General features: G+C 48.8%; 1 protein-coding gene and 1 long non-coding RNA gene across 4 annotated transcripts in view; one reads left to right on the top strand and one right to left on the bottom strand.

Annotated features, from left to right (window-relative positions):
- Smo (smoothened, frizzled class receptor) overlaps positions 1-8545 on the top strand; it is a 22449-nt gene extending 13904 nt beyond the window's left edge. For both annotated transcript variants that reach the window (XM_020160371.2, XM_074063416.1), the window contains exons 2-12: positions 365-570; positions 1228-1437; positions 1643-1815; positions 2192-2411; positions 2507-2630; positions 3952-4044; positions 4428-4536; positions 5453-5638; positions 6074-6222; positions 6705-6839; positions 7054-8545. In XM_020160371.2, the coding sequence (XP_020015960.1) occupies positions 365-570; positions 1228-1437; positions 1643-1815; positions 2192-2411; positions 2507-2630; positions 3952-4044; positions 4428-4536; positions 5453-5638; positions 6074-6222; positions 6705-6839; positions 7054-7475 (2027 nt within the window). In that variant the 3' untranslated portion in view covers positions 7476-8545. The remainder of the gene's footprint in view (positions 1-364; positions 571-1227; positions 1438-1642; positions 1816-2191; positions 2412-2506; positions 2631-3951; positions 4045-4427; positions 4537-5452; positions 5639-6073; positions 6223-6704; positions 6840-7053) is intronic.
- Positions 6190-15703, bottom strand: LOC109684139 (uncharacterized). Of its 2 annotated transcripts, XR_012444517.1 has the most exons (5): positions 15517-15703; positions 14620-14656; positions 13279-13483; positions 8588-9059; positions 6190-6307 (listed from the first exon to the last, which is right to left on the bottom strand). It is a non-coding gene; the product is annotated as an uncharacterized lncRNA (long non-coding RNA). The 2 variants fall into 2 exon arrangements; XR_002212160.2 differs by lacking the exon at positions 6190-6307 and having other exon boundaries at positions 7715-9059.

Raw genomic sequence — 15703 nt, 5'->3', positions numbered from 1 at the left:
TCCTGTAACCATCACCTGATCAAGAAATAGAACACTCCTGACGTCCCGGGAGCTCCTCTTTTAGTTGCTGCTCCAGGAGTGGGTGGGGGCAGCATGTTTTGGTTGTCACAATGACTTTAGTGTCCTCAGCCATTTAGTAGGCAGGGTCTAGGGATGCTGAATGCCCTGCAGTGCATGGCATAGCCCTGTGGCACACAGAATTGTCCTGCCCACATGTCCTGTTGAGAGACACTGTGCCTGATAGGTCTGTGCAGTAGGGGCCTGAGGTGTGGCAAAGGCTTGGAGGACCAGGGTTGCAGGAATCAGAGTGTGTGTGGGGTGTCTTCATCATACCGTGCCCATTCTGTCACGCCCCCCCACCCAGGCCTCCGGAATGCCCCCCGCTGCTGGGCAGTGATTCAGCCCCTGCTGTGCGCTGTGTACATGCCCAAGTGTGAGAATGACCGGGTAGAGCTGCCCAGCCGCACCCTCTGCCAGGCCACCCGAGGCCCCTGTGCCATCGTGGAGCGGGAGCGGGGCTGGCCTGATTTCCTGCGCTGTACCCCCGACCACTTCCCTGAAGGCTGCCCGGTGAGTGCTCTGTGGGGCAAGATGGCACAGGACAGGGTTCCAAGGAGATCCTGGGGAGCCACTGCCTTCTCTCTTGGAGCCCCTGAGTCTACAGTGTGTCTGCACGAGCCACACACTCAACTGCACCTTGCAGGTCCTAGGCCAATCCATGAAGGTTTCTCTACTGACCCAAGATAACACGCCAGCAAATACTTTTTGAGTGCCCACTCTGGAGTTTATCATATTTGTAGGTGCCAAGGAATGCACATATGAGACAGCATGGAACGGGTGTGTGTGTGTGTGTGTGTGTGCATGTGTGCGTGTGTGTGTGCTAGTTGGGGTGGGAAAGGAGAGCTCTGAAATGATATTAGTAACAGTAAAAGTGAATAATAATACTGATTTATAATCTACTACGTACCAAATACCATTATAAGCACTTCACATTTATTCATCTAATTCTTAGACTCTACCATTAGGTAAGTACTGCTGTCTCATAGATGGGGAAACTGAGGTACAGAGAGGCCAATTAGCCCACAGCTGCACAGCCACTGAGTGGCAAAGCTGGGGTTCGAAGCCCACCCCCATTAGTATGCTGGGTACCTCCGTTCCTAAGCAAGAGGCTAGCCCCCTGAGTAACCTCTGCCCTCGGCACTTCCTTCTTCTTTTCCCTGGTCCCAGAATGAGGTGCAAAACATCAAGTTCAACAGTTCAGGCCAATGTGAAGCACCCTTGGTGAGGACGGATAACCCCAAGAGCTGGTACGAGGACGTGGAGGGCTGTGGGATCCAGTGCCAGAATCCGCTCTTCACCGAGGCCGAGCACCAGGACATGCACAGCTACATCGCGGCCTTTGGAGCTGTCACCGGCCTCTGCACGTTCTTCACCCTGGTCAGCGGTGCTTGAGGGTGGGTGGGCCAGGCCCCTCCCGCTGGAGAGCTGGAAGGGAGCCAGATTGTCAGCATGAGGCTGGGGGCTCTGGTGGGAGGCGACTCAGTGAGGGCCCCAGGGGATGGATGATTCTGGGGTTCAGATCAGGGCACCTGCAGCAGATGCAGAGCAGTCCTCACCTGCAGAGGCCGCCTCTCTCTTCCAGGCCACCTTCGTGGCTGATTGGCGAAACTCCAATCGCTACCCTGCAGTTATTCTGTTCTACGTCAATGCGTGTTTCTTTGTGGGCAGTATTGGCTGGCTGGCTCAGTTCATGGATGGTGCCCGTAGGGAGATCGTCTGCCGAGCAGATGGCACCATGAGGCTTGGGGAGCCCACGTAAGTGTCTTGGAGATCCAGAGGTGAGAGAGGGGTGGGGGTGGGGGGGTTTGGAAGACTGTAATGCTACTTTTCCACAAAAGGGATGGGTTGGACTTGAAATGAACTTGAAAGTGGGATTTCAGGGTGAAATTCAGGTCTGTCTTATTGCCCCTGAAGCCTCCAGTGTGGAGACCTTTGCTTTAGCCTCAGAACCTCATCATTTGCATCTCTTTTCGGAGGGGTGGCTTCTGGAGCCTCTTCAAATCTGATCTGGGTCTTATCTCGCAGCTCTGACTCCTAGGGACCCTCCAGACCTTAGCAGACCAGGGTCTGGGGAAAGGGTGGAGGGAGTACAGTGTGACTTCCCCAAGTAACACCCCACATGTCTGCACAGGTCCAATGAGACCCTGTCGTGTGTCATCATCTTTGTCATCGTGTACTATGCCCTGATGGCTGGAGTGGTCTGGTTTGTGGTCCTCACCTATGCCTGGCACACTTCCTTCAAGGCCCTGGGTACCACCTACCAGCCTCTCTCGGGCAAGACTTCCTACTTTCACCTGCTCACATGGTCACTTCCTTTTGTCCTCACTGTGGCAATCCTTGCTGTGGCCCAGGTATAGTAGACTGGTAGGAGGTTGGGACCTGAGTGGGGTGGCCTTGGGGGAAGGGGTCAGTGACTGACTGTCCCTGCCATGCCTTCCTGCCACAGGTGGATGGGGACTCTGTGAGTGGCATCTGTTTTGTGGGTTACAAGGACTACCGCTACCGTGCTGGCTTTGTACTGGCTCCAATCGGCCTGGTGCTCATCGTGGGAGGTTACTTCCTCATCCGGGGTGAGTGAGGACCAGGCCAAAGCCAGCTGGGCAACAACATAGAGTGCTTGAGCACCTGCTGTGTGAAATTGGAGCAAGAGTGCCAGCTCTGCTGTCATACTGAGACAGCAGCCAGCTTGTTCAGGGCCATGGTGCCCAGAAGTTGACCCTCCAGGTTAGACACAGCACCATGAGCTCTTGCTATGTATGGGACAGTACCTTTGTGCAAGCCAGAAAAACGCAGCCCCTCTTCCAAAGCCATGGCCAGGGTTCCTGGCTTGTTGAGTAGAACCTGAGCTGGATTTCAGCCTGTCACTCCTTGGCAGGGGTGTTTGATGAACACCCTGGATAACCTGCCCTATTCCTGTGGACCAACTTGGGGACATCGGTTGTGTGTGCTCACACTAATTTTATATATACTGTCAATCTTTCGGAGTTTGCTTTCCATCCCCTTCCTACCCGAAACATACGCAGTTTTCACAACATGCACAGATTTACTGGTCCCTAATTTCCCTATCTCAATCTGCCACCCCAGGATAAGCCTCAGTATCTAGCTCATTTTCTCTGGGTTTTCTTTGTCAGTTTTCATTTCCTCCCACTGAACTGTCAGCCTTCTGTTCAGCCTTCTTGTCTCCCTCTCTGGCAGAGTATCAGGGCCTCCAATGTATTTTGAGAGTATGCTGTCCCATAGCCACTAGCCACAGGCGTTGAAGGTAGTCCAAATTGAGATGTGTTGTGAAACACAGCTGCATTTCAAAGACTTCACAACAAAAAAAATGTAGACTTTCTCATTCATAATTTTGGTATGGGTTACACGCTGGAATGATTATATTTTGGATATATTAGGCTTATAAAATATATTGGAACTAGTTTCTCTTGTTACTTTTTTTAATGTGGCTACTAGAAAATTTGAGATTACGTGTGTGGCTCACGTTATATTTCTGTTGGATGGTACTGGGCTTTTTTTTTCAAGTACTGGGGTTTGAAGTCAGGACTCTGCACTTGAGTCACACCTTCAGCCTAAATGGTTCTGATCTTGAGTCTCTATTTTATGTTTTTTTTTTTTTTTAATCAGAACAGCTTTGTCGTGGCTGCCTTACTTTGGGGCAGCCAGGCCAGGACTGATGCTCTTTTCCTCTCCTATCTGTCTGGGATCTGTCCCAATCACCCCAGTCCATTTGCCACCAGCTATTCTCTCATTTTCTCAGTTCCCCAAACTTTAAGTCAGCATGGGCTTAATTAGACCCAGGACTTGAGGGTCATTGGACCCTTCCCCCCACCACCCATCCCCCCAGGAGAGCAGCCTCACCCCTGCTAATGTCTGAGGTCCCCTTCTGTTCAGGAGTCATGACTTTGTTCTCCATCAAGAGCAACCACCCTGGGCTGCTGAGTGAGAAGGCTGCCAGCAAGATCAATGAGACCATGCTGCGCTTGGGTGAGTGGCTTCCAGGGGACTTTGGTTTGAAGTCCTGGCAGCCCAACATTGCAGCCTCCTGGAGCTCTGGACCTCCAGGAGGCAGTAAGTTATTGGGACAAGGACAAGGTGTATGTGTGTAGTTGGCAGCTCAAAAGAAGAGGGCCTTCTTGGTGGAAGATTCAAAGACTGCTTCTGCAGGCCCACTTCCTCTCACCTGGGTCTCCCATAATTGCCTCCAGGCCCTTCTGGCTTCATCTTGGAGAGTGCAGTTGTTGATCTGAGCCCAGTGTGTGAAGCACCCTGGACTTGGGGGCTCTCAGTTCTAGGTGAGGCAGATGCCTCCTCCCACTGCGGCTATGTTTGTGATTTATGATCTCCCATGCTGCCCCTGAAATTCACAGGTATTTTTGGCTTTCTGGCCTTTGGCTTTGTGCTCATCACCTTCAGCTGCCACTTCTACGACTTTTTCAACCAGGCTGAGTGGGAGCGCAGCTTCCGGGACTACGTGCTGTGAGTGAGGGGCCCCAGCTTGGAGGAGGCAGGGGTGGGAGCTGGAGCTCCAGCGATAGGGTCTGCCAGATCCCTGCCTCAGATGAGGCTGATGGTGTCTGGGTACCAAAGATATCAGCAGTTGTACACTTTGTCAAACATGGCAGATAGCCTTCAAGTCTGCTTAACTTCGTCCTGCATCTGCACCCCTTGGGCTGCCTGGCTGGTGCATTTTTAATTGTTCATGTTTTGAACAGTTCATGTTTTGGCTCCTCTGCCCAACTCTAGGTCAGCTACAGAAATTGTGCTCTAATTCTGTGTTCCTTCTATAGAACTCTCAATCCTACATGGGATTTATCGCTCTGTGACAGGTTAACAGCCTGCTCATGTTTGCTCATTTTGCCTATGCTCTTTGTGTCCTGGGTGAATCGGAGAGAGTGAACGTCTCAGCTGTTGAAAGAAGAGCAGTGCCTGCTGCTCCCAGGAGCAGCAGTTAAAATGTCCATTAAAGGGACACTTTCCCTGACTACTTCATTACCTTTTTTTCTATTGATCTTTATTTTTAGGCTGTCTTAAAGGTTTCAGCTTCCAGTCTTGGAAGCTTAGCTCTCAGTGATGCTAGGTTCCTAACCATTGGTTTGATATAATGGTCTGGGGTGAGGCCCAGACATCAGGAGCTCATAAAAACTCCCCAAGTGATTCCAAAGAGCCTTCCAAACCAGGAGGGACTGAAGATGTAGCTCAGTGGCAGAGCACTTGTCTAACTTGCATGAGGCCTGGGTTTGATCCTCAGTACCAAAACACACACACACACACACGCAACCAAAGAGCACCATGAAAAGCATGTGGTGGGTTCTTCCCACACTTTGGATTAATAGTTTGGGTGCCTTGCCACTGGACTGAGAAAGCCTCACCGGTTGACCATCCCTCGACACAGGTGCCAGGCTAATGTGACCATCGGGCTGCCCACCAAGAAACCCATCCCTGACTGTGAGATCAAGAATCGCCCTAGCCTCCTGGTGGAGAAGATCAACCTGTTTGCCATGTTTGGAACTGGTATTGCCATGAGCACCTGGGTCTGGACCAAGGCCACGCTGCTCATCTGGAGACGCACCTGGTGCAGGTCAGCAGCATCCTGTCCTGTCCCTCACATCTTATCCTCAGCCTTAGTGCCCACCTTTAGGCTTTGTCTAGTCCTACCTGCAGCACATAGCGCTGGGTAGCTGTGTTTGCTAGACCACTGCACAAGAGCTGCTCAAGGCCTTCTCAGCGGTTCGCCACCGCCCTGGTGACAGCTTCTGTCCTGGAGGCCTGGGACTGGGCTAAATTTTGTACCAGCTGGTAGCATCTTCTGAAAGCAAGTGATTTGAGAGCAAAGCACACAGGAGCCTGAGTTCTAGGCTCGATTCTTTGTGGGGAAGTCCTCTACTCCTCAGTCCTTGAGAGACTGCCTTAGCCAGTCCCTCCAGGGTAGGAGGCTGCATTCCAGGTTTTTTCATCAGATTTGATGGGAAATCACTGTTCCTCCACTTCTGGACTCTGCCCTTCCTGCTCTCAGGTTGACTGGGCAGAGTGATGATGAGCCCAAACGGATCAAGAAGAGCAAGATGATTGCCAAGGCCTTCTCCAAGCGGCGCGAGCTGCTGCAGAACCCAGGCCAGGAGCTCTCCTTCAGCATGCACACAGTCTCCCATGATGGGCCTGTGGGTGAGCCTTGGCCCTGCCCTCCGAGCCACTTGACCCCTGAGTAGCTGAGTTGCTGGCTCCCAGGACACATGGGTTCTTTGGCAGACTGTGAGGAATAAGGCACTCCTTTATAAGAAGGCACTCACACACTCCTTCCTTTCTAGACCCCCACCTTCTCTTGAGGGGCTTCTCCCCTCTGTTTCTGCCCCCAGGATCTGCTTGCTGGTGCTGTGGTTCTAGAACTCTGCTCCCTCCCCCTTCTGTAGTTGTTTTCTGGGCTAGAATAAGTTAGGGGGGGGCAAAGACTGGATTTCTGGCCTGTAGTTAGGCCATCTGGGGACCAGAGCTGCTCCCCTTAGATTTTGAATGGGTAGAGACCCACAGGGTGAGTGGTCTCTGCAGGCAGGGGGACCAGTTGGGAAAGAAGAAAAGTGGTGCATAAGGGAGGAGTCACTGAGAGGGGCTGGGAAGTCATTATTCTTTCTTTCCTTCCATCTCCAAAGCGGGTTTGGCCTTTGACCTCAATGAGCCTTCAGCAGATGTCTCCTCTGCCTGGGCCCAGCATGTTACCAAGATGGTGGCTCGGAGAGGAGCCATACTGCCCCAGGATGTGTCTGTCACCCCCATGGCAACTCCAGGTAATGAGGGTTCAGGCTTCTGTAAGAAAGCACAGAGGCTGGGGTTCCTGTGACTGGAGTACTTGGGGCTGCCAGAGTGGGAGGAAGAATGGCCCAGAGGATCTGAAGAGGCTCAGGCAGTGATGAGTCCCAGAGCTCAAGAACAGGAGGTCTGGGAAGGGTAGAGTGGTGGGGACAGAGCTGGGCCCTAGGCTGTGTTCTTTCCTCCTGTCAGTGCCACCAGAGGAACAAGCCAACCTGTGGTTGGTTGAGGCAGAAATCTCCCCAGAGCTGGAAAAGCGCCTGGGCCGGAAAAAGAGGAGGAAGAGGAAGAAGGAGGTGTGCCCCCTGGTGGCAGCCCCTGAGCTTCGCACTGTCCCTGCTGCCAGCACTGTTCCTAGGCTGCCTCAGTTGCCCCAGCAGAAGTGTCTGGTGGCTGCAGGAGCCTGGGGAGCTGGGGAATCCTGCCGACAAGGAGCCTGGGCCCTGGTATCCAACCCCTTCTGCCCAGAGCCCAGTCTCCGTCAAGATCCATTCCTCCCGAGCGCCCCAGCTCCCACAGCTTGGGCTCAGGGCTGCCGCCAGGGGCTGGGACCCATTCACTCCCGAACCAACCTGATGGAGGCAGAGCTCATGGATGCAGACTCTGACTTCTGAGCTCAGAGCAGGAACTGGGACAGGAAAAAGGAAGAAAAACCACTCTGAGGCTGTTCCTCCCTGAGCATGCTTCCGTGGGCTCTCATCTTCTAGAGAACCTGTGAGCCTTCCCAAGAGAGTTCTATATGCCTGGCTCAATGCAGCAGGACTGTGGGAAAGAGCCAGACATCTCCCTGGGTAGGCCTCATCCCAGGGGCAGAGGCCTGGAGCTCAGAATTCTCGATTTTTGCCCCACGAAGCAGGAGTCTAGCTGGCAGCATCAGTCTCCAGCAGACCTTATGGTGGGGCAGTAATGGCAGAGGCAGGGGTGATAGTACCCAGAGTGGACTGTGGTGGCCAGGGAGGCAAACCAAGCCCACATCTGGCAGATGAAGGCTGGTTGCCCTTTTCTGTGCCAATGGGTGCCCTTTCCTGGCACTCTCAGACCCAAAGTGTTTATTGTGTCATGTGTCGTTTGTCTAAGTGGGGCCAGGGCACCCTTATTTTTCTCCCACGTGACTGTGATGCTGGAAGTGCCTACTCCCATTGGACCATAACCTCTTAACTGGTAGCCCTATTCCAAACCTTTGTTTTCTGGCACCCCTACCCTTTCCCACCTGAGTTCTACAAGGCCAGCCTCTTCCTGCTTATTGGTTAGGATCCCAGAACTGTAGTACACCCCCCGCCGCCACCCCCCTTCCCGCAAACACACACACCCAGCTGCTGAGTTCTATCTCAACTGAGATTGGTCCAGTTCTAGAGCCTTGGCTTACATGAGGTAGAAAGGGTCCAGGCTTCTGAAAGCATGTTATCTCTTCCTCAGATCCATCTGGTGGGGATGGATCCTCTGACTTGAGGGGCTACCCTGGGAAGCTACTGTAGCTTCAGCCAGACAGGAAAGCTTCTTTCAACTTCCACAACTGGTGGGAGAGGAGAATCCCCACCTTTCTTTGTAACTTTTAACCATGTCCTTAGCACCCCACATTCAAGAACCAGACAGCAGAAAGCCTCACAGGCTGGCGGGGTTCCAGGTCAAGGGATGGGGATGGAAAGAAGAAATATAAACAGTAAATAAAATGTTTTTGTATAAAGTCATGGTATGCTTTTTCTTAGCCCCAGTCCTGCCCTCTTACCTGGTCCTGATCGCTCATCTTCCACATCCTCCTGAGGCCGTTCTGATAGGCCCAGAGCTTATGCTAGGAGGTCATGACTGACAGTCAGATGTCAGGTTAAGTCAGCTCAATGTCATGGTTGCCCTCATCAGCAGGTTAGCTCTGTACAGACAAAAGCTCTTCTGTGGCCCAGATGCCTCACTGAGCACAAGGTGATCAAGCACAAGCATGCAGCTTGTCCCTGGAGTGACGGTAGGTAGTAGGTATCTTCCTGATGGTGAGTGGATGGATATAGCTCTTCATACCGATTCGGGGCCTCTGGCTTCTACCAGAGATGTCAATGGGACCAGGTACACTCTGATCCACAGTTTCTTCCTCTGGCCAGCCAAAGGAATTAAAAGTCAAGGGAAGCCTGTTAGTTTCTTCCTTCAGATAGGTGAGTAGAAGACTGGGTATGAGGTTACAAGGATTCAAGATCACGTGGCAGGGAGATCTGTGGAGGAAAGAGGATAGGATCTATAGACCTGGGTATTGGGGAGTCTCCCTTTACTGCTGCTTATGTGATGGGGACACAGGCATTTTGACCAGAGCTGGATTCCAACAGAAGTGAAAAGAGCACTCCTAACAGTGATTTTATCCTAGCCATTTGTCACATGTATTATACCAATAATGGCTAACATATAGAATATTGGCCAGAAGCTTTTCCAAGCCCTCCACAGGGGTCTCAAAAGACCTGTGAGGCTCTGTTACAACCCTTAAAACACCGAAGCATCGTAAGGTTGAATAGTTTGCAATAGACCACACAGCAATTGGTAATGCTGGGAAACAACCAGGGCCCTCTGACTTCAGTGGGCTCTCGGCCACTGTGACAGTGATCTAATTGGAGGGGCTAATTTTATGTAGAAATAAGCTCAGTGAAGTGAAATGACTAGCACACAACCATACACCTGGGCTGGGAATGTAGCTCAGTGGTAGAGTGCTTACATAACATGCATGAGGACCTGGGTTCAATCCCCAGCACTACCAACCTCACAGCTAATAAGTGGCAGATGCTGGGCTCAGGATATTCCTGATTCTGCAATTCAAATTTTTCCACTCAGTTCTGACCTTTGATTTTTCTTCCTATCCAGATTTCCCATTTGTGTTCCCACTGGCTACCCCATTCTCCTAGTCATCTTGTTCATTCTGGCCATTACTGCTTCTTTCGCGGGCATTAGACCTATATTCTAGTCTATCAACTACAGTATTTAAAACAATAAAACTTATCAGTGTTGAATTATCTTTTTTTTTTTTTGTGGTACTGGGGTTTGAACTCAGAGCCTCACGCTTGCTAGGTAGGTGTTCTACCACTGGAGCCACTTCAGCAGCTAATTATCTTTTCTGAAATAAGAGAAAGTGTTACGATTTTCTTCTTTTCATCTCCATGGACATTCAACTACTAGTTTCCCTCTCTCTGTCCTTTTTTGGGGGGAATTACTTGTGTAAAGGATGGAGAATGCAATTCACTCTGGGTCTTTAAAGCGGAGAAATGCCCAGTCTGGTTGCAGAGGCAGATCCTGACCACTAGAGGGTAGCGTGAACCCATTTTTTTGAGAATGCAGGCATTGGGTCACAGCGGGATGTCCAGGACTGCCAACTCCCCCACAGTAAAGAAAGCTTGCAGGATTTTGTAAGAGCACCAGATCTCGTGGCAAAGCAATAGTGACTACCTTTCTACAGAAAGTTCCCAAATTAGATCCTGGAAGAAATTCCTCAGAGGAGCTGATTTCCACTGCCCTGACATTCACCTCTGCAGCAGCTCTGCCCTCAGATGCTTGGTGGCTCCCTTAGCACTCTCTCAACCTCAGGTGTCCAGTCTCTCAGGTGCTGAGGTCTGGTTCTGTCAGCCCCAACTTCCTTAAAGCAGTCTGGGCACGGCTCCCCTGCTGGCTTGATTTTTGTTTTTTGTACAAAAAATAGAAAAGACGAGAAAAAGCACAAAGAACCACCAAATAGACACCTGTATTCTCACCACTCAGAGCTAACAACTGTTTTGATCAGTTAATTGCTGTTTTTTTCCCTGGGCTGGCCTTGAACCTCAATTCTCCCAATCTCAAATAGCTGGCATTACAGGCATGGCCTAGTACCACCCTCTTCAGTAAGAGCAGACAGCCAAAGCTATCTCTATCTGATATGAAAGACCAACACAGGCAAGCAGAAAAAAAATTAGTAACTCAGGAGGCAGAGAGGCAGAGATAAGGAGGGTTGCAGTTTGAAGCCCCTGAGATCCTATTTAAAAAAAAAAAAAAAATCCATGACAAAAAAGGGCTGGTGGAGTGGCTCAAGTGATAGAGTGCCTACCTAGCAAAGCCTAGCAAGGATGAGGCTCTGAGTTCAAGTGCCAGTACCACCAAAAAAAGCAATCAAGATTTTACAAAATCATTAAGCATGGTGTGGTGGCACACACCTGTAATTCTAGCTCTCAGGAGGCTGAGGCAGGGGGATTGTGAGTTTGAGGCCAGCCTGGGCTCCATAGGGAGACTTTATCTCAAAAAGAAGAAAAAAATCACTAATATCCTTGGAGACTTATGATACTATATTTGTGAAGAACACTGTTTTCAAGGAGTGAATAGTCAGAAAATAAGCATGACACCATTTAAAAAGGAGGCTGGTAGAATTTCTAAAAATGAATAGAAATTAAAAATGGGAAAGATGCACTTCACTTTTGCTCAGATTGTTGAAGAAAGGCAACTTGTGCCTTAGTTTTTGTATTTGTAGCTAATGCACACCTTAATATGTTAGATGTAATGCAGTGAACAGCTATAGTTTTCTGGAAAAAGCAATCTTTTAGGAGTTATTTTTTAGTTCTTCAACAAATTGTTTCCTTGCATTTCAAAAGCAGGGCTGTAGGTGTGGCTCACACAGAGCACCTGCCAATCATGCTTAAGGTCCTGGGTTTGAGCACTGCAATAAACAAATAATTTCAAAAACAAAATTAAAAACTAGTGAAGAAAATAAATTAGAGGACTGGCTCATGAAATCTCATGTATCTGAATAATATAATTGCTAAAAGGTAATGAAGAAAATGGAGAGGGGACTGGAAGTGTAGTCCAGTGGCAGAGTATTTACCTAGTATGTGTAAGGCCCTAGGAGAGATAAAGGAGAGGAGAGGAAAGGAGAGGACAGAAGATGACAGGAGGAAAGGGAAGGGAAGGGGGGAAAGGGAGGGGAGAGGAGAAGAATAAATGGAAGGAATCATTACATGCCAAATGCATGAAAACAGACCTTTGTTGATATATAGCTTTGTAAAATTTCAAAATTCAGGGGATGAAAAGATCTTTCAATGTCTGGAGTAGAACTACATAGTGAGCTTGAGGCCAATTTGGGCTACATGAGACTCTGTCTCAAAAAACAAAACAAAGAAAACAACCAGCCAAACAAAAAGCAATATATAAACTATCTATGGCCACATAGCTGTATGCATGTAAAAAAGTATAAAAATAAGACAGGCACCAGTGGCTCATGCCTGTAATTCTAGCTACTTGGGAGGCTGAGATGAGGAAGAACATGTTTCAAGGCCAGCAAGCAAAAAGTCAGTTTGACCCCCTCATGTTAACCAATAGCTGGGTGTGGTGGCTTACACCTGTCATCCCAAATTACATTGGAGGCTGTGATTGGGAGGATTGTGGTTCCATGACAACTTCAGCAAGAGCTTGTGAGACCCCATCTCAATGGAAAAAGTTGGGTGTGGTAGTTCATGTCTATCATCCCATCAGTGACAGAAGCATAAAAATTTCCAGGCTGGCCTGGAAAAAAGCAAGAGCCTATCTCTAAAATAACCAGAGCAAAATGGACTGGAGGTAAACAGACTGGCAGTCGGGAGGTATGGCTCAAGTGGTACAATGCCTGCCTACCAAGGTTAAGGACCTGAATTGAAACCCAGAACTACACCCCTCCCCCAGAAAAAGTACAAAACACCAGGCATGGTGGAATACACTTGTAATTCTAGCTACTCAGGAGGCTGAGGCCAGTGGATTGAGAGTTTGAGGCCAACTTGGGTCACATAGCAAGATTTCTGAGACTCTGTCTCAAAAAAAAAAAAGCATAAAAATAGACTAGAAGGAAAACCAAGAAACACAAACATATGTTTTCATTTCATTCCTTTTTTTTTTTTTTTTGGTGGTGGTACTGGAGTTTGAATTCAGGGCCTAACACTTGTTAGGCGACATTTCCAGCCAGTTATTTTCAATTGAAGGAGTGGGAAAGTAGAGGATGAGGGAAAATGAGATGGGGTGTTGGTCAAAAGGGATTTCAGCTAAATCTGTTACATTTTATTTTCTTTTTAAAAAATGGGCTGGGAAATAAAAAGAGAGAAAACAAAAAAAGAAAATAGTAATAAAAAATAGGCTGGGAGCAAATTTGATAAAATGAAAACAAACTAGGTGTGACAGTGAGCCTGTGTTCCCAGCTGTACGGGAGGCTATAAGTAGAGGACCCCAAGAGTGTGGAGGAGGGACATGAGACAGGGGACTCCAAACCCTACAGAAAAACACTAAAGCAAAAAAGGGCTTATGAATCGAGTGGCAGAGCACCTGCCTAGCAAGTGGCTGGCCTGATTTGGATTCCCAGTACTGCCTGAACCTGACTGTGGTTTTCACTGTGGGTGATCTGCCTGGCCTATTTCCTTGGAGAATTCTCAGTATTTTCATTTCTCTCCTTGTCTGGTCAGATACCTCAAAAGAAGTCCTTCCAGTCTCCTGCAGTGGATGAGCCAGGTGAAGGAAGAAGGCCTATGTAGTCTTAATATTTCACTAAATAGTTCATAAGCTTTTGTTTCATAATCTTGTTTTCAGGATAGTGATTCCATCGTCAGCCATGCTTGGTGTTCTCAGCAACAAAGACAGCAGATGCAGCAGGTACACAGGATGGAGCTGAATACTGAGGAAGAGTATGACCTGTTAGTTCCAAGCAGATACATAAAGGATACATAAAGAATGATAAATATCTGTCTCTTCCCAGGGCTCTAACTCCTTTTGTTTTATACCCACATCCCACTGAAGAATTAATTCACCCCCTCAGTAATCTGTTCAAGTGGCTGTCCAGGTAGGCAGCTGCTGCCTAGGAGTGCCTATGCCTGCCAGGTGGCTGTGCTACAAGTTCCCTTGTGCATTAGGGGGAAGAAAGAAATCAGTTACAGAGCCGTTAATCTCAGCCACGACAGCTGGAGGATGAAGCTTTGGCTGGTTCTTTGTAAACAGGAAGGAAATTCTGAAAGCCAGAAATGTGAAGAGAAAGCTTAAGAAGCTCTTGTGTCGGATACTTTGGGACCTTGTGGAGATGGCAGTGCCCTCCACACATAGTTGGAGGTCAGGAAATGAAAGCCTCCATTCAAGGTAGGCAATTCCACCAGTGAGCAGATTCTCCAAGTGCAAGTAGCAGAGGAAAGGAGGAGATCAAAGCAGGTGATTTCTCCTTTTACCACCAAGGAAAAAAGTTACTCCACAAAGTAGATGTCCAGTGGCCCACTTAGGTTGTCTGGGCTGTCACTTTCTCAACAACCATAAACTGGAAGACCCCTTTGCCTCAGTTTGAGAATAGAGAAAAAGAGTACCTCATACGTCACCAGAGTCAATGGCATGTTAGTGTATTTTCTTTAAGTAATATTCACATGAAATCTGGTGGAATTTTGCTTCCTGCTTTTAGGTTTAATATTTTCATTAAAAGCATGTATTTCCCCCTTATTAAAAAGGTTCTCAGGCCGGGCGCGGGTGGCTCATGCATATAATCCTAGCTACTTAAGAGGCAGAGATCAGGGGGATCACAGTCCAGGCAAATAGTTCAAATCCTTCATAAACTGGACGCTGGTGGCTCACACTGTAATCCTAGTCAGGAGGATGGCAGTTTGAAGCCAGCCCAGACAAATAGTTCACAAGAGCCTATTCTCAAAAAAACCCTTCACAAAAAAGGGCTGGTGAAGTGGCTCAAGGTGTAGGCCCTGAGTTCAAGCCCCAGAACCAAAAAAAAAAAACCTTCACAAAAAAGAGTTGGAGTGGCTCAAGTGGTAGAGCACCTACCTAGCAAGTGTGAGGCCCTGAGTTCAAATCCCAGTACCTGCAAAAAAAAAAAAAGTTCTCAGAAAATAACTTTTAAAGGCTTGTAACCATTTCATTTCTGTTGGATATTAGTTTCAGATACTTTTTTGAGGGTGTGTGTCTTACGTAGCCCGGGCTGGTCCTGAACTCTAGATCCTCTTGCCTCAGTGGCTACCCTCCTTTCCACCAGAGCTGGGATTTCAGAGGTGTCATTACAGAGGTGTACCACTACATCCCTCCCCGATTACTTTTTGTTATTAAATATAAAGCTGCCTTTGAACTTGTAAAACTGAAAAATTCAGGAAGGTTTAAAAAAAGTAAATCACCCAAATTGCATCCCCTAAGGAAATCATTATCCGGATTTTATATTTTAATATTGCACTGTGCTACATATGTATGTGAATTTCAGATTATCTCCCTAGGAGAATTACTAGGTCGAAAGATTTGGCCTCGTTTGAAGCAGCATGTTAATTCCTCGGCAGTGAAATTTTACCTACTGAAAACTAAATTCTTTTCGTATTGATTTTGGCTTCCAAACCCAAAATGTGCTAGAAATCGCCAGGGCAGGCAAGTTTCTATTTCATTTCTTCTAAAAACCAAGTCACTGAAGTTCGGAAAGGTGTTATAGTCAAAGTAGTTCCACTGCGGAAAACACTAAACCTTTGGACCACAGCCCGCGCTCTCTTCACGTGACGTGCCGCTTTTCCTCAAAGGCCGCCCACGTGATCTATGACGCGCGCGCCACAGAGGAAATTCACGCTGTCAGGGGAACGAGTTCTTCCTCCTCCACTTTTCCTGGGGTTTCTGGCATTCCCTCCCCGGAAGCCGCAACTCCCCTGGAGAGTTTCTCTTCCTCATCCCCTCCGATGCGTCACCCACCTTCACTCCTTTCCGTTAGTCGCCTGGAGCTCCCTCTCCGCAACAGAATCCCACTTTCCGGGGGAAGGCGAAGGGACTACAACTCCCAGAGTGCCCCTGCGCGCGCAGTGCAGGCCGGGGGCTGAGGTCCCAGAGTCTTCTTGCCGTGTGCGGCTAGGAGCAAGCGCACTACAGGTTCCGTGGCACC

The sequence above is a fragment of the Castor canadensis genome, chromosome 2 (assembly GCF_047511655.1).
Source record: "Castor canadensis chromosome 2, mCasCan1.hap1v2, whole genome shotgun sequence".
Classification (NCBI taxonomy): Eukaryota; Metazoa; Chordata; class Mammalia; order Rodentia; family Castoridae; genus Castor; species Castor canadensis.
Note: the sequence above shows the minus strand (reverse complement) of the source record. Positions and strands in the feature narration are given on the sequence as shown.